General features: G+C 42.3%; 3 protein-coding genes across 3 annotated transcripts; 1 reads left to right on the top strand and 2 right to left on the bottom strand.

Annotated features, from left to right (window-relative positions):
- Positions 1-6,635: 6,635 nt before the first annotated feature.
- LOC117587019 (protein ERGIC-53) lies at positions 6,636-9,206 on the bottom strand. The gene is made up of 5 exons (XM_034277431.1): positions 8,983-9,206; positions 8,076-8,794; positions 7,471-7,964; positions 7,275-7,403; positions 6,636-7,207 (listed from the first exon to the last, which is right to left on the bottom strand). The coding sequence occupies exons 1-5, from the start codon at positions 9,164-9,166 to the stop codon at positions 7,171-7,173; spliced, it is 1,563 nt and encodes a 520-aa protein (XP_034133322.1). The 5' UTR covers positions 9,167-9,206; the 3' UTR covers positions 6,636-7,170.
- A 2,203-nt stretch (positions 9,207-11,409) lies between these two features.
- On the top strand, positions 11,410-12,039 carry LOC117586936 (pupal cuticle protein Edg-78E). The gene is made up of 2 exons (XM_034277301.1): positions 11,410-11,538; positions 11,613-12,039. Exons 1-2 carry the CDS (start codon positions 11,527-11,529, stop codon positions 11,970-11,972), a joined length of 372 nt encoding a protein of 123 aa, XP_034133192.1. The 5' UTR covers positions 11,410-11,526; the 3' UTR covers positions 11,973-12,039.
- Positions 12,040-12,840: 801 nt separating this feature from the next.
- On the bottom strand, positions 12,841-15,130 carry LOC117586935 (diphosphoinositol polyphosphate phosphohydrolase 1). Its single transcript, XM_034277299.1, has 4 exons — positions 14,917-15,130; positions 14,083-14,181; positions 13,871-14,026; positions 12,841-13,801 (listed from the first exon to the last, which is right to left on the bottom strand). Exons 2-4 carry the CDS (start codon positions 14,179-14,181, stop codon positions 13,520-13,522), a joined length of 537 nt encoding a protein of 178 aa, XP_034133190.1. The 5' UTR covers positions 14,917-15,130; the 3' UTR covers positions 12,841-13,519.
- Positions 15,131-18,356: the final 3,226 nt, after the last annotated feature.

An 18,356-nucleotide genomic window follows, 5' to 3' on the forward strand; every position in this document is an offset into this window, starting at 1 on the left:
GCAGCAGCAGCAGCAGCATTGCCCATTTCGGGACACTAATTGAACGATCTTCCGGTTGGCTAATGGGTTAAATCTCTCTCCGAGTGCGGGTCATATATCTTCCGCTGAGATAGGCTGTGATAATTTTGGGCATTTTATCAACCAAAATGTAGACGGGTTTTTGCCCAGAGATTTATGGCACTCTCATTTGGGTTGATAGTTTCCCATTTCCCAGAGATAGACTCTGAGTGTATGGTTTCTAATTGCGGCTGCATAATTCTGCAGCGAAGCCATAAAATTCTAGAATTATAATTAATAAATTTAATATTTTATGTGCTGTTGAGAAACGGGTAAAACTGCTCGAAGTGCAAAGAATTTTGATAAGGCAAAAGGGGAATATTTATGAGGAGTGCGGAGATCGCTCTCAAGTGTCGTTTTTAATGGCAGTTGTAATGAGCAAAAATATACAAAAACTTGTACAAGATTATTCAAATTTGAGGTTCAAATTGAGAGATATTGTATCTATGTAGCTATCTTGTTCGTGGTGCTGCAGATTTATAAAGCAACCAACACCCAAAGGATAAGTTTTCCACTTGAGGTTAGTTTTTGTTGAAGCATTTTCATGGTTAAAAATTGATTAAAATATATTTGACAGCACGTAATAAGCTCTTCTGCAACATATAGAAGTGTAAAATATACGAAACTCGTTTTCAAATCAGCGAAAAGATAGTTCCGCCGCAAGTGCGTAAAAACTCTCCTTTGAATGATTTCCACCCAAAGCGAATTCCCCGACAAATTCGAAAAGACATTTGCATGCCACACAAACAAAGAAAGGGAAAACGAGAATAAAAAACTTATTTATTGAGAACAATCAAAATTTATGAAAACGCATTAAGAGGCGGCTGGAAAAACAAGCAAACGACTACAAATTGCCGGCAGCCGTCAGAATCCCAGTCTCAGTCCCTTGACACGCTCTTACCCCTTGAAACGAGTGGCGGGGTTGGGAATATTTGGCCGCAAATTATTTTTATAGCTGCGTCCGATCCCAGGCACGAGCCATGAGCCACGACAAAGTCATAACCGATCCACGAGCTAAGCCCAAAGAAGTCTCCGGATGGACGTTTCGCTCGTAAAAAAGGAGCAGAAATGCAGAAGGGGGAAAGGGCGGATGGGTGTGTGTGTCATTGTCATTGCTGTGCCTGGGGGGCATGGTCATGGAAGAGAGCAAATTTTAATTGATGACAATTTCATTAAAATGTTGAGCAGCCAGCAGCGGCAATCCTGAAAATCTACGTCCTGCAGTGTGGGCGAAATGATGTCCTTGCTCCAGATGAAGATGATAATCATGATTGGGGTTGCGGATGAGCCAGGCACTGGGCAGAGGAAAGGAGTTAGCCAAGCATGAAGGATGCAAAAAGTTAATCGCTCAGGCGGTCGGGCGGGCGGGCAGAGGCACTTTGTATCTGGACAGATGTGTTAATGCTCTCGTCTCGATTCTCTTCTCTACACTCTTTCCAGGGGTATTTTTTATTGCCCAGGGCATCCTGCATGCTCTGTGTGTTTGTTCAATAAGTAAATTGCGTAAATTTATGGCTGTGTAAATTGTTTAATGACTCAACAGTCGTCCAATGAAGTATTTAGCACGGCCCGCGCCAGGGCAGGGCCAGCAAAGACATGGCAATGGTCGTGTGTCCTAATGGCCATGTTTGAGGTTGAGGTTGATTCAGTTTAGAGTGGAGAAGTTGCTGAAATGGTTTGGGTTTGTGTGTCCAACTGCCAGTTGTGGGCCATAAACAAGTTAAAACTTCGCATTTATTGATAGATTTTATTGTTATAGATTCGAATTGCGGCATTAACTTATTTATGGCGTGGAATTTACTTCCTTCTGGTTATTCGCCAGCTAAAGTTTTAGTTTCTAGTTTTAGTTGCTGTGCGCTTCATGTGAGTTTATGTTTGCATTTTGTTTATGTTTTAATGGCTAAAGTTGGGACAAAGTTATTAAAATAATGAAATGAACATGAATACTCAAAGAGCCTTGAAAAACAGCTGAGGCAACAATTATTAGATGACTATTAATTCTACTAGACCTTTGATATACAACCAATCAGGGATGGAAATACTTTCAAAGAGTTTTAATAATAATCATAATAAAATGTAATATTTTTTGAGCATAAAGAAAGAACCTTTCGATCTCAATAAGTGTGCGATGGTTTAACCATTTCCATAATAACAAAAAGTTTGAAGATCTGGCTGAAATCTCTCCCCAAGACATGCCACTCTCCTCACAAATGGTTTTGTTCAACCTCAAATTGACTTCGCTATAAGTTCTCAACAAAAACATGTACTAGACTTCTCCCTAGCATTTACCCCTCTAACGCACTCACTTGCCAAGATTTAGGAGACGATTTCCTCTTATCCGAGCTCTGTCATCTGTCAGAGGTCCAGTGCCTGGGCCAGCAATTAAGCAAACATTAAACATGTAAACAGCTCGCAACGCCCCAGAGATGGGTCCACACCACAGAGGATAGCAAAGCGCAGAGGTTGAGCCGAAGGATGGAGTTCCTCTGTGCGTTTTCCAATTCGCTGACTTGTCGCACCCAGTCAGAGAGTGCTCGACGATAAACGGCACTGATAGCGAGGCAGCATTTAACAGGAGGGGAAGGAGCAACCAAGAGATACCCAGAGGAACAAGCTTGAGCTCAATTGAGTTTCAAATTGATGTCACCATTATCGGGAGCTGTCATCTCGGCAGCCGTGATGGGGTGACGCCACAATGAGGGATGGGCTGTGGGACGGCACGGAATGACACGGAATGGAGTGCCCAAGAGAAAAATGTTTCCCAGTATTTATGTTCATATAATTTTTAGTCATCATTTATCAGCGGGAAACATTTTCACATGCCCGCAATTGCATATTTATGTAGATGCAATGTGCAATTTTAGTTTGCGCTTCGATTTAAGTGCTCATAAATAAAATCCACCCCTTAATGGAATCGCCCAAGAGGGACGCGAACTCTGGGTTGTCTGAGGGTGCCACGACCACCCCAGAAACTGTCAAAAAGGCAACGGGCAAAGTTTGTAAACAAAACTAATGCCGACATGGGTGTTGATAAAGTTCTCCAAGTTCTCCCTCCCCCCCCCTATCAATACCAATACCATTCCCATTCCCATTCCCATCCATTCTCCTCTCCTTATTGAATTGCCCTACACGCTTGATTGCCCGCTAAACGGATGTATAGCGGGGGGAAGTGGATGGGGGGTATATGTCCATTCGATTCGTGTATGACATGTGGATTCGTCATACCAAAAAGCGCAAAATATTATCCCAGACTCGACGTTTGTTCTGGTTTCTCGCCAAAAACATCATCCACAAAGGGGTGCACCATTTGGATGCAGGATGCACAGCAACTTCGACCTCATGGTTCAATGGAATTGTGACTTGTGTCTAATGGACTATCCATTGTCATCCTCTGGCCCGCGATCCTCCTAATGGCAGCGCAGAAACTAAAGCAGTTGCACAAACACAAATATTCGAAGCCGAATCCTTTGTTCCCACATTGCCACTGTGAACTGGGGATAGAGAGACTTTCCTATGGAAATTATACTGGAATCTATTCGGCAGCTGTAATGATTTTGGGTTGCCTTTCTTTACGCTAAAAGGGTGGGGTTACATTCGGGAATCTACTTTTAATTATGTCTTTGAGGCAGTAATCTCTTTTGTTAGTGGAAGGCAAAACCAGAGGCAGGCAAAGACTCCTTGATGATATTAATTTGTAGGAATAGATTTTATATACTTTGTTATCTATTCGGTCAAGAATCTAAGAAACAATTCTTACCAATCCTGGAGGTTAGTACACTAAAATTGTACCTAAACAGATCAGAATATCATTGAAAAATGCATGAAACTCACAGAGAATACACGTGAAAGTCACTCAGCCAATAGATCTCGGGGATCAGAAGAGTGAAACGCGGGTAATCAAGATTGGTATTGATCGGAGCAGCATTGACTTTGCTACTTACATCTCTTTAGCACAAAAAGCCAACTTAATTTGAATGAAATTAAGATCAAAAACAACTGCCCAATCTTTGCTGTTTATGAAACTTCATCCCTAAGTAACTCCACTGTGTAAGCTCTGTGCAGATCATTGGCAAATTACGAGTCAAAAATTCAATTTAGGGATTTGCAAGAAAATTTCTGTCGTTTTGTCGCTATAAGCTGAGTAATCCTGTGATGGCTAATTTGTTTCACTATTGAGGAGCAGAGTTGCAGAAATACAGAAGAAATCTGGGCAGATCGGATGACAGTTATGGAAATTTATGATTCATTGTCTGGCGACGGATGGGATGGGGAATGGGATGCGGATTGCCCATTGCCCATTGCCCATTGCCCTGCCCAATGTAATCCATTTGTTTGCGCAACATTTGTCACGCTGCCAGTAGTGTGCTCCGCTCCGCTCCGCCTCCTCCTGCTCTCTCGAAGGGGAATGTGGCAGGAGATGGGCGAGGGATATGTCAACACAGCTACAGATACGCGTACGATCCACAGCCACCCCCCGTTTCATCGTAACCACTTTGACTTTGATTTCCATTCCCCTTCCCCTTTCTTTTTTTTGGCAAATGTTTGCCAAATGTTGCAAACTGTCGTCGGTTTTGTTGGTTTATGGATTCGCGGGAAGGAGAGCAGAGCGGATTCCGGTAGCGATTTATGAATTTCATTTACTAATGGATTGAATTGGATTGGATTGTGGCAAACTCTGAAACTCCACAGATGTGTGAATATGCAATATGGATTATTTTTAAAAATATTTTACATCTCTTTCGGGGTGGGCGAACACACCCGATATTGATCTGGATCTTAAATGGATTGGAAATGAATTTATAAATGTATCCACAAATGCAATTCATATTTCTGGAGATACTTGACAATCGTAAATATAAAATCTAAAACGTTTCGAGGGCAAACTATGGAGCCTATCGGAAGCCAAAGCATGCAAAAAGTTTAAGAAAATTAATTATAAATGGTATGGGATTATAGATGGATTCAACTAAAAACGTTGAATCTACTCAAATCAGTAGGAAACACTTAATAGATAACTCTCAGAATGAGTAGTTTGCCATACTCTAGGTATTCTATTACCATTTATTACATTTAAAGATAAGCTGATTTCTAGTAATAAATAGAAACCTGCAAAAGTAGATCGAACATCAACTTCTTGAGACAGATTTAAGTATATTCAAATCTTAAATGGCAATTCCTACTCATAAAGAGATAAACAACTTTGAAATCCTTTAACTTAGTTTGCTTAGGGAATATTTACATATGCTTAAGAGATTATCTTATCCCTTAAAGTATAAATATAGATTAAGTTGTTTAGCTCTTTAGTACTATAAAGATTAGATGAATCTTTTTGTATTTGTTGGGCTTTTTTTACAAGCATAAGAATTTACTTTAAATTATTAACTTTGCAAATATGTCGAAGAAATCACTTCTTAACAGACTTTAGTGCTATCTTTTTAGATCAGAGCTGGCTCCTACAATACTGCTCTTATCTATCTATCCAGCACACATCAGTATCTGTAAGGAGTAGTTTTCCTTCAGTGTATGCCTAGCCACACTGAAGCCATTTTCTATCCCTGTGAACCGCACTGCGATTGGCTGTTACGAAACATTAAAAGCCATTCCATTTCCCACTCGGAAATACCAGCCATGTGCGACGTGTGGACTGGTACTGGTGCTGATACTGCTCCTGCGCACTCGAAACACACTGGCGAGTACATAAGCGTCCTTTGGTTTATATAAACGGATGGGGCATGTGCCTGTGGCCAGCTTCTAGCCATCCAACCACACTCTCAACCCAGTCTTTCAAACCCCCAATCCAGAACTGAATTTATAGCTTGGACCATGACTGCCGTTGGCTTCTGTCCATTTATCTTTGGCTGTATATTCCTGACTGGGTTTTTTTGTTGTTTAACCAGAAGAGGAGGGCACCCAAACCACATGGGATTGTGCCCACAATGCCACCAATGGCAGTTACATTTTATGGCCAAAGTTCACCAGAACTCAACCCACTCCTGCCCATGCCAGGCCCCACGCATTTGGCGTCCAAGTGGCGCCATTTTTGCCGCATTCTCATCGATGTTGGAGGGGGAACGAACGCAGACGTTCGCAGAAATATAAAAATAAAGCAGAAAAAGTAGATAAAAGTTTTCGAGGACAAACTTTAGCTGATGATTTTCTTTCTATAAATGGATTTTTATTTATCAGTTTAAACATTTCTATCGAGAGTGGAATGGACAACATACTTTACTCGTACTCTCCTGATTCTGCTCCTGCTCCTGCTCCAACTTTGACTTCCACTTGTAAACATAATTTATCATTACTTTTATATTAATTAATATTATTCAGTATAAAAACTTTCATGGAAAAACAAAAACTTAGGTGAGCAGGCGAGAAGTGCTCCATCCTGTTCATTCATTCTCGTACATAAATCATTATAATCATTCTCTTACATAATTCTCACTTGCAGGCTAAATAACAACAAAAATCTGGCTGAAAAGATTTCTGCTTTGCCAAATTAAATCATAAATTCTATAGAAAATTAGCTACATTTACGGAATCATTTCATACACATATATTTAATATAGTTTTTTTTTCAATTTTTATGTTTTTGTTTTGCTTTTTTTTATAAGAAATGGCTGCACACGCCTTTGATATGCAGCGTTGAGAATAGTTTGGCTTTCGACTTGCCATCCTGCTGGAAAACAAATAGAAAACATCTTCATCAGACTATGTTATAGTGGGTAGGAATTGGAGGGGAAAGTGGTAAAGGGTTTGGGTTTATATAAAGGTTTGTCTTGTGGCTTCTTCGATCGGTTTTTTGTATTGCTTGGGCATTGTCATGAGGGCGACTGCATTGTTCTTCAGATTTCTTGTTCATTTCTTCAGTTGAAGTTTCAGTTTTAAGTAATTAATGGCTTCAATTTCGTTCGGCCGGCACCTGACTATCCAATCAATCCATATTCGTTAAACACAATACAAAAACGAAACAATTACACAATAATTGTTGGAGCACTCTACGCTGTAGTCTTAAGTAAATCATTTTCACTAAATTTAGTTGCGCCTAGTCAGGTGTGTGTGTGTTGCTGTTGTGTGTGTGGTTCCGTGTGGTGTTCGTTTTAGCATTCTGCTGGCCTAGTAGAACTTTTTCGCCTGCGCCTCGCTGCGGTTCCTGCAAAAGGTAAAACAAAAGTTTGTTAGCTAAAGTTTAAGATACATCTTCTAGTCCCATTACTCACTTGAAGATATTGTAGATAAATACTAGCAGCAGTTGCACCACGGTTACACTTAGGAACAATGTGACGCCCACACAGTTGCCAGTGGGACAGTTGCCAGTCTGCGCTCCAGCCTGTGGCGCTGATTGCAGTCTGGAAATGGAAAACGTAAACGAAAGTTGAGCATCATCAAAAATCATTCACTGATGTCTAAACTCACTTTTGTCCCACATGAGAGATGCCCTGCTTGACCTGATTCATGCCGTCACGCATCTCGGCTATGAGCGTTTGCACATCGTAGCCGGTGGACTGGATCTGTGCTGTGGGCGCGTGCTTCTGATTTGTCTGAATGTTATCAGTGCGCACATTGATGTCGCCCACCAGTTGCCGTATCTCCCGGATGGAGCTGAGCAGCACATTCTGATTGGTGAGCAGTAGATCCACATCGGAACGGCTGACCACACCGCCGCCAGACAATTGCTGCTGGGGCACACCGCCAGCGGCTGCTGGTGGCAGTGCCTGTCCAGCGTTGGCAGCCAAGCCGCGTGAGACCAGCGTTAACGTGTTCTCCTGGCGTCCAATGATCTCGTCCACTTTGCGGGACAGCTCACGCAGATGATCGGCAATTTGGCTCTGTCCCTGCCAGATTTGACGCAGCTCGCGTTGGTTCTCCGACTCGTAGAACTCCTCCCAATCCTCCTCCCCGTCTTTGTGCTGCAATAGAGAGTGCGGAAAACGAACGCGATTAAATCACAAAACAGTTTATGGCGAATCGTATCAATGGAGCAGATAGCCATTATCAGCTGTCGTCGTGGCAGCACTTACCTCGTTCGGATGATCCTTCTTGTATTCCAGCTTCTGCTTCTCCAGCTTATCCTGATACTCGTTGTACTCCGCCGTCAGCTTCTCCTGATTGTCCACCTTCTGGGGCTCCTGGACCTGGCCAGCAGCGTGCAGGGATGTGGTGAGGAAGTGGAACACATCATGATCATCAGCCAAACCGCCTGTGGCAGCCGAGATACCGAAGTAACCATTCTTGGGCAGATTCACGCCATCCGAACGCATGCACAGCTCATAGTCGTCGTTGTTGTTCGTCATGCCGTTGTGTATGAGAACGGTGAGCACATTGTTGTAGTATTCGATGCGCGCACGGGTGGGGAAGGGCTTGTTACGGAAGTCCCGGAGGCAACCGCTCAGCAACTGCGTTGTGCCATCGTTGGTATGATCGTACATCTTTGTTCCGTCGTTGACCACCGCACTGATGTAGGGATTGTTGTGCTTGTTGTCGTTATCGAAGGAATCAAAGATGATGCCCAGACCATTCCAGCGGTCCGACGAACCGAACACGGGCCCATTGTAGTCGCCCTTCTCAGTGGTGTACCAGAAGGCTAGACCATCGGCTCCAATGCGGCCACGTCCCGTCACACGGAAGACAATCTCCACATCCCACCAGTCGAAGTTGGTTTGCGTCTTGGTCCAGATGGCGCCCTTCTGCGAACGCAGCGATGGGGCAACACGCACACTCTCGGAGCTGGCGATGGCATCTGAAAATCAAAGCAACAAGTTGTAGTCGTGGTCCCAGTTGCTATATTTAAATTAAAACAAAGTGCCTGCGTGTCCACTTTGCCGCTTGGCAGCAACCAGCAGCCAGTTCGGGCCATCGCCGTCTCGCTCGCACTCGCTGGCAGCGGCGAATGGGCCAAAACAACTGACGTGGAGCTCTTCTACTTACTTCCCCCGTACTCCCAGAAGGGTACGGTGCCGTCTTTTTGGGCCAAGTACGGCGGCTTGAACGAGTACTTGTACTCGAATCGACGGTGCACACCAACGGCCCCTGGACTCAGGTTGGTCGTCGCATGCGTGTGTTTAGCAAATATGCACAAAAGGGCCAGGAATTTGCAAAATGTTGGCAGCATTTTACAAAATTTTATTTTGACAACAGCAGTGTGACCGGGGCCTATCGAGTAAATATACCGGCTGACTGTCTAAAATTTAACGAAATATACGTTCTCAATTTAAAAATATACCGTAAATATACCGCAGTCTTTAATCATTTCCTCGATTTTTATGTTCTATTTGATATTCCAAGCTTGCAAAGACTTTTATCACTGAAACACTATTTTAATCCGATTGAACAATCAATTTGACTTATTATAAATACTCCTTTTTATTGGATTGTATACCATATGACCTCACATTTTGCTCATTTTCATTTGGATTTTTCATTTAATGGTCAGGGAAATTCTCTCCTGTGTCTAAACGGTCAGGGAAATCCTCTCCTGTGCCTAAACGGTCAGAGTGTGACAGCGTATAAATACCGCGTAAATACCTTTCATTTTCAAAATATACTGTAAATATACCGTAGTCTTAAATAATATTCCTCGATTTTTATGTTCCATTAAATATTACTAGTTAGTTGGGATTCTTAGCGCTAAAACTGTAACTTTATTAAATTCATCAATCAATTTTCCACAAGATTGGCTAATTTAATTGGATTTTTAGCAAAATAAGGATAGACCTAAAAAGGTCAACCAAAAAAGAGCTGAAACCTGCGGGAAAATGGTACCAATGCTGCCAATTGTGGGGCGCCAAACTTCAAAAATTAAAAAACATGATATCAGGCTGTGGTCCTAGAATAGACACTATCATCACTTCTAGATATATGAGGATAAGCGAGTTTACCACTATTTGGCGTTGAAAATCATAATTTCTTTTAATTCCTGTCCTACCGAACCCCTATCTGAATCTTTCTTAATTACCAGCTGCAAAGTGTTTGCTCTGCTTTGTGGAGTTCAGTTGTGGGTGGAGAACATTGAGTTGCGTGTTGAGACTTTCTGAAATCGGAGTTGCTTATTAGCTGGAATTGTTAACAGAAGGGATGTTCGATATATTATACTGTTCACCCTACTGCTACTAGCTGCAGTTGGATGTGTCAGACGTCAAGACTGGGATGAAATCCGTCAGCAAATGAACGCAGAGTTGGAAGGAGCAGCAGTCAAAGTTCCGAAAAGAAAATGACATAAGTCCTGGTATTTCCACTACGTTGGATCCAATCTTCAAAATTATTGATGGAATAACTTTGCAATTGGGAGCTCCAAATTAGCGGCAAGCACCGGAAACTACATCTATGGCTAGGGGAAGTCACCAAATTCAAGTTACAGAGTTGTAAAACAGGAAACTTATTAAAGAAACATTTAAATCAAGTTTAACAGGGTTGTAACACAGGAAATACATTATAGAAACATTTAAATTAATTGTAACTGGGTTGTAAAACAGGAAATATATTCAAAAATTTTATTTTATTTCTGATTAAAATGTAAAACCAACATAAAGATATTTATCCATCACAGATCTCTTGGGGTTAATCTCGTTATCAAATGCTATGGAATATACTTAGTACTTATTTATGCGATGATCTGAATATAGGCAGCAGTTGGTTCAAATTTACGATGACACTCGAATGTGTTTCACGTCCAAGTCACAGCACTGGGTCTCTGGCTCTAACTCTAGCACTAGACTCCAAAGCAAACCAAACATTTGGATTCGCATTTGCATTTGTTGAATATCATTAATAGCAAAAGCCGCTAATCGAATGACAGCCCAAGCGAACTTCTCTTGGCGCCTAGCAAATGATATTTTAACGCCACTGATACCCTAACAAAACAGTGGGATTATCATTTATGAAAAGAAGTTAGGCAAACCGCTTGAATCGGTGGACACAGTGAGGTATAAGGGTAACCAAACTTCGCTTTGGAGATGGTTCATTAATCTTGGATAACAATTCATAAATTTATTTATGGACTTAAGTCAAGATTAGATAAGAATTGAAGCATTCATTGTGCGTGGAATCTCCATCGTTAAATCTCCATCAGTGATTTGTTAAGAAGAATCACAATCAAGATCACCTGCTGTCTGGCGCTGGCCCGCTGATCTCTGTGTTCGAACAAAACAAAATAAAACAAACAACACGGCCATTAGGCGAACAGCAAGGGGAATGGAACGTAACGCTTGTAAAACTCGGTCAAATTCATATTCGAAATGCGCAAATTTATTAATAATACGGATCACTAAAACCCTCCAAGATCAAATGTGAACTGTGGAACATATTTTTGTTGTTGCTGGTGGTGTTAGGTGTAGGTGTAGGTCAGTGATCGTCGCCCAGCTCTGCTATAAAACGGTCTCTCGTCGGTGCTTTCGACATCAGTATCAACTAAAGCGACGTTCCGCTTGGATTCCCCCACAACACAGATTTTAGATTTCACAACAAACTTCAGTCATGTTCAAGATCGTAAGTATCGTTTAGTGATAAATGATCCGAATGTGATAATAGAGCTAACCAGCGAATTTTGTATGGATTTATAGACGCTAATCATTGGAATGCTCTTCCTGGTGGCCGTCACTTGGGCCGCAGATGAGTCACAGGCGACCATCACCAAGTACAAGAATGAGATCAAAAACGATGGCAGCTACAACTGGGAGTACGGCACCTCGAATGGCATTGAGGCCAAGGAGAGCGGTGTGGGCAGTGCCTATGCAGCAGGATCCGTGGCGTACACGGCACCCAATGGAGAGAACATTCAGCTGGAGTACACGGCCGACGAGAATGGATATCAGCCGAGGGGCGCACATTTGCCAACGCCGCCACCGACACCCGATTACATTCTCAAGGCGCTGGCATATATTGAGGCTCATCCGTTTACCAGGATTCAGCTGAAGCCCTAGATGATCCATGTAAAAATTAGCTCTAATTTAGCACAATTTATCTACATAAACAATAAACATTAGATTAACCTTACTGCTGCTTGTGTGTTTTGTTTTTATCTTTATTTTGTTGTAAATCATTGAATAATTGCAACAATTCTGTGATATAATTTAGCGTTCCGATTCAAAGATTTCCTGCACAGATTAGTTTGCAACTAATTTATGAATAATATTCATGGATTGGATCATGGAAATCATACGACACAATTTCCATTTCGTTTCGTTTGGTTGCGCCCCTTTTAAGTGCCAAAAAAATATAAATCATTATCGAAAAAATGTTACATAAAATTGTTCATTTAACGCGTTTTGTTATGAGTGCGTGTAGTGTGTGTGTGGTGTGGTGTGTGTATCTTGTATCTCTTAAATCACATTGAAATCATGACGCATATCCACTCCACTCGCTGTTTGTGTGTATCTGTGTATTGGTGTTAATATTATCATAATTCATAATTATTATTATTATTGTGTGTTAGCCATATTGTGTATGGGTTTTCTTTTTTATATGCTTTTGAAAAGTACAACGTGCACAATATCTTAGTAGTTTGAATTAGTTCTTAATATGTTTTGTTGTTGCTTTGCTGCTGCTGGCTCTCTCTTCTCACTAATTTCACGCTTTGTGTTTTCGTTTTTGTTTACAATAAGTTAACGTTTATCTTCATATATATTTATATATATATATATTCTTGCATAGGCAACTGGTTGTTAATTATATAATAAGGTTCTCTAATGATTCATTCTGTTAACAGAAAAACATCTCTTGTGGTGTGTGTTTTGTTGCCACTTGTGGCAGATTCAGAGCGAAATACATTTCGTTAGTCGTTGCTTAAACATTGGTTTTTGTTTTATTGTGTATGGTTTCGACCGCTTAGCATAATTGTTTAATCATCAGTTAATCAAGTTGTAGCATTTCCAATTGGTATTTGAATCAATTAAGAATATGCCATCAATTTTTGAGTAAATTATAAAAAGGAGTAGAAAAATCTAATAGATATTTTGTTTTGCTTTCTTCTTGTTTTAGTTTTTCTCTAGTTTTTTTTTTAGTTTTTGCAAAAAGTGCTATTCGCTCAAAAATTATTATATTTTCTGGTTTTTTGTGTGTTTTTTTTGTTAGTTATAGATCTTGAATTACATTTAATTATTTAGATGTTTTTTACTCATCCACGAACTCACTCTCCTAACTCTTTCTCTCTCCCTTTTGGAGAGTACAATCAAGTAAATTTAGTTCGATTACAAATTACTAAAGACATAAATGAATGCTTGACTTAAACAAGGCTCAAGGAAAGGCGGATAGGAGGCTGTGTATGGGAGGGTGTAAGTGTAAAGGTGCATGGGTGGTGGATAACATATTGCTTAATCAACATAAACTATAAACTGCCTGTCTATTTGTAAACTTCCAAAAATGTCAAAATGTGCGAGGGGTTTTGAAGAATAGTTTAGAATAGATTTGACGCGATTGGATGTTGCGTGTGTGTGTGTTTTTTTGGGTATATGTGTGTAGTACGTGGTGTTCATGCCGTTGTTGGCGATGCAGCTGGTGATGAGGCCACATTGGTCAACTTGGGCGGATGCGTGGCATTCACCACACGATTCGTGTTGTCCCGCGTCTTCGAGTGCTGCAACTGCATCAGGTAGTGCTGCTGCGTTGGTTTGTGCAACGCCAGCCGGGACAAGGCATCCTCGATGGTGAACCACTGCCGCTTGCGCCCAATGCTGCGCGAGTCCTCCCACTCCTCCAGCTCCTTGGTTACATTCATGACAAACACTTCAGTCCGATGCATATGATCGTTATTCTGTGTGGTGTAAGAACAAATACATGTATTCTATTCCAATATCACTTGCATTTCTATCAAAAATCAAACCTCGAAAACGCCCAGACAACGACCTAGACTGCCAACAACGCCGGCCTCTTCGAGCACTTCGCGTACAGCTGTCACAGAGGGCTCTTCCTCGGGCTCCACGCCACCACCTGGAACGATCCAAAGCTCTGGACGCCTAGAAGAGGTGACCAAAAGGACCTACAAAGAGAGTTTATAATAGTAATTATGATAGAGATTCAAAGTTTTACACTCACCTCTGCCTCGTTTTCGGCCCTTACGCAAATGCAGGCAGCCCGTCGCCTGAAGCCATCCTTGTCGTAGATGCGCGTTGAGTTGGGTTTCTCCTTGACCATCTGAAAGTAGCAAAGAGTTCATAAGTCCCGCGGCACATGTGATTGGGAATTGATTTACGGTCCACCCTGAATCCCACTTCATATTTCTTTCTTTTCTCCCATGACCATATGTGAGCTTAAAAATAATTATGGCTGATAAACTCGCTCGCACCACAAGCTCTCAATATATGATTTTATGGCTGTTGCCATTAATTTGAATGTGCGCGCACATGAAAATCGTGATTCGGTTCTTATCAGATGGGAAGATTGTCCCCGGCTAGGCCAATGGGCAAATTGCAGCGCCAGTCCCCAGACCCAGGCGTTATGGAGCTTATCAGTCCCGTCCCGGTCCTAGAACCGGTGCGGTTCTCGGTCACTTTTGTCCAATTCTGCCTGTCATGGAAAGGTACACACATTCCCAATGGATAATGGTTGGGATGTGTGGGGTTGAGGAGGGGGTAACAAAAATGCGCACTTATACTGCCGACACGTTATTATTTATCAATATCGCGAAATAGTTAGAAAAACGTGTCGCCATTACCGATACCCATTTTTAGCTGTCTCCAAACTGGGGTACTTGCTGGAAGAGCAGTCTTGGATTGAGAAAGTGTATCAAGTAGGAGACGGAAACAGAATAACGGAACACCACAAGCGCTGTCTTTAAGTAGGGTATTTAGTAGTCGCGCACTCTCACGCCACCACTTTCTGGTTGTGCGCCAACATCTGGGAGGGATCGGATTCTCGGGGGATGCTTACTTTTCCAAGTTGTGTAAGTACGCTGGGGGCAAACGAACGAACGCTGATAGCAGCAGATGATGACTTCTTAGGCACTTTTAATTCTCCTCCTCCGTTATCTCGCACTCTCTACGTCTGTATGCTGCTGCTGCTGCAACAAGTGTGTGTATGTGTGCGTGTGTTTGTTGGAGGCGCGCAGGTGTTGTATTCGGGAGCCGGTGTTGTATTCGCTACTGCTGCTGATCTCGTGCCGCTTCTCTCAGGCAGGTGCTTCGCTGTCGTTTCGCGCACACAACTCGAGGTAGGGAAAACGGGCAAAAATGCACAAACAAAATATAAACGACGACAATTCTGCGCTCGGACGTCACACAAAACCCGTCGCTGTAGTGGTGAGTGTCGTATGTGTGTGTCGTGGTGTCTGTTTGTGTGTGAAGTAATAACGCAAAAAAAGAACGGTGGAAAGCGAAGAGAAGGGAAAAAGTGGGAGAACGGAAACTTGTTGAAATTAAACGAGAGAAGAGAAGAGAGAACAAAATGAAGATGAAGGAAATAAAGCGCAGACAGGGCAGAATTATTTAACTACTGTGCAAAGATTGCATGTTGTTTTTGTTGGTTGGTTTTTGTGTGGTGTGTTTGTGTTTTTGGGGATTGGTATTACACGAGGGCTGGCTGGCGTCGGTGTGGTGTGGGTGTATGTATTGTGTGTGTCTGTGTTGCAGTTAGTCGCTTTCGTCGTCTCTTTGTCCTGGTTATCCGCTTCTTGGCTGCAGCTTTTGCTTCTTCTTTTCGTTTGGGCTTTGCTTTTTTTTTGTTTTTGGTGTCGTTGCCGACGCACAATGTTGCCTTATCGGCAACTTTCCATTGCTCCACCACTTTCTGCGGCCGCTGCTGCGGATGGATGGGGAAATTGGATACGAAGCGGTTTAAATTAAACAATTAAACACTTATTTTCACTTATTTGCAGTGTGACCGGCCTACAGAGTGACCGCGAAATCATCGATATAATTTACCGTCAGGGCCTCGAAAATATACCGAAATATATTTTTTGTTGTCTATGTAATATGTCTAGTTAAGATTAAAGATAAATCAAATTAAAGACATATGAAATTGAAAAGTAACACCTTAGCGCATTAGTGGCATTTTTGGCTATATAAGCATTTTATTGTATCCACTTTGATTTGAGTGTGATTGTTATTTTGAAATAAATTCAATCAAGCGTGCGAGCAGCTCCTGCACGGTTGCATTTTAGGCTGGATTTTGCAGTATTTTTATTTTTTATTTTTGTATGTGCCTTCAGTATGTAAATGTATGTACACTATTAACGAGCCACATTTGGATGTGACATGTTAACCGGTAACATTGAAGAATATGAAAAATATCGCGCCCTGCAAAGGAGAGGGAAGGGACGGGAACATAAGTAAATATTATAATTAGCTCGGAGTGGTTTGGGGACAGGTTTTCTATCTTTACAACATAATTGGGGATAGAATCCGATTTATACATTCGAAGTACACCTTTAATGGGCTCCCTGTACTTGTTTTAACTATCGATACAAACAACTATCGATATATACTTATTGTTGCGCCGCCATCTATGAAATGTGTGAGGAACTATGTCCTGGAGTCACAGCATGGCTCCACTTGTAGAGGTAGATAAAAGGTAGACTACATCGCATGAAAAGAGCGCTAATTTTAAAAATGTAAATAATATAAGAAAAGTTATTAACTGATAGGAACTACTTTGAAGTCTCTTTAAAGCTGTTCATTCAGAATACGAATTCACATGATTTACTGCCCCCGAAACACACGGTCTGCCCCACCCTTTGCACAACAGAGTTGCACATTTTTGAGTCCTTGCCAAGAAACGCAGCAAGCCCACAGAAGTAACGGACTAGGAGGGGGAGGGTGCCGACTTTATGGCCAAGGAGCCGCTGCGCGTTACCAAAAATTTGTTTCTTGTTCTGTGTTGTCTGTTGCTGTTGCTGTCCCAGGTTTTGTTGTAAGCTTTTAATGCAACTACTTAGCAGGATGAGCCCTGAGGGGGGCGGTGCGCTGGGTAGATTCCGCCACACGGCGGCGTGTCCTTGGCATCGCCTTAACCATTTGTGCTGGCGGCGGCTCCTCCCCCAATCCAACAGGCGACACACAGTGCCTTCCCCTTTGGTCCTGCCTTGATCTCTCGTGCCACGTTTTTGCTGTTGCAAGCAAAAGAAAATTGCTTATTTCTTAATGCATTTGCCATTTCCTTTTTTGGCTTTTCTTAGACAATTCCGCTCCACTCCCTCCCCGTCCCGAGCCATGGGCAATGAGTTATGGCCACAGTTTCCATATCCATTTCCATTTTCTTTTGGGTGACCATGCAGAAGTGTTAAGCAGTTTAACGCAACGCTTTTTTCTTTCTCTCTCTCTATGCGTCCTCTCTTTGTGTCTGTCTGTCACAATTTGTGGCACATCTTTGGATGTTAATTTTTGCCGAATCGATCGGCTGTTGGGCCTGCTCTTACTCTGCCCCTGGAGCGACACGCTTTGCTGCACATAAATTCAATGTCATAAATTTGGCCAAGAGGCGTCGCTTTGGCTGGCAAAAACTTTGCCTATTTGATGCGTTCGGCTGACCTCAACCAGAGGGCAGAGACGGGAGAGGAAAAGCGACCAGGCTGGAACGTTGTTGAGTAGGCAATTCCCCGTATAAAAAGGAAAGTAATGACAGTTTGCGCTTAGCTATGTATAAATTTATGCACAGATTTTCAAGCTTCCAGAATGATTCACTTGTGTAGCTAGTGTCCTTTCGCTTATTGTACTGTTGTACCGATCCCCGAACTAGTTCCATCTCTAAGCCTGCCACTAGTTCCTTTGCCTCACGAATCCATAGACCACATCAAATTCCACTTATTCTTGGCCCAATCCTTTCTTTCATAGTTTTTTTTTCCTATTTTTTTCATGCTTTGCTTCCATAAAATTGTTTCCCTTTTGTTCGTTACGCTTTGCTCTCTCTTTCGCCCATTCTGCTGCGGGTGTTTCCTGGGGTTATCCTTGCGGCTGTTGTGTGCGGTCAACGTTCGTCCTGTCTGTCATTGTCGTTTCTGCTTTGCTTTGCCACATGCTCGGGGGCAACTTCATGAATTTAAATGAACTCCGGGATGCCCCTAAGTTACTGTTAATTGAGCCGGCAAAATGGGTGGGATGTGGGATTCAATTCGAACTTTCGAGCGCAAAAACCAATGCGGAAAGTTAGCTGACTCCTCCTGCCTGCTGCCTGCCCCATTGTCGCAGGTGTGGAAATCTATCGTTAATTCACTAATCCCAGCAGCCACTTGCCACCACGCCCCTGTCATCAACCGCAGGGAGCGCGCGTGTCCAAACTTCTAAATGGAGGAGGCGAAAAGGCGCTGCGCTGGCAACATATTGTTTCAGTTTGCACAGCGCCCAGGAGTCACCTACAAACGCAATTTGGCAACAAAA

This window comes from Drosophila guanche, unplaced genomic scaffold (genome assembly GCF_900245975.1).
Source record: "Drosophila guanche unplaced genomic scaffold, DGUA_6, whole genome shotgun sequence".
Taxonomy (NCBI): Eukaryota; Metazoa; Arthropoda; class Insecta; order Diptera; family Drosophilidae; genus Drosophila; species Drosophila guanche.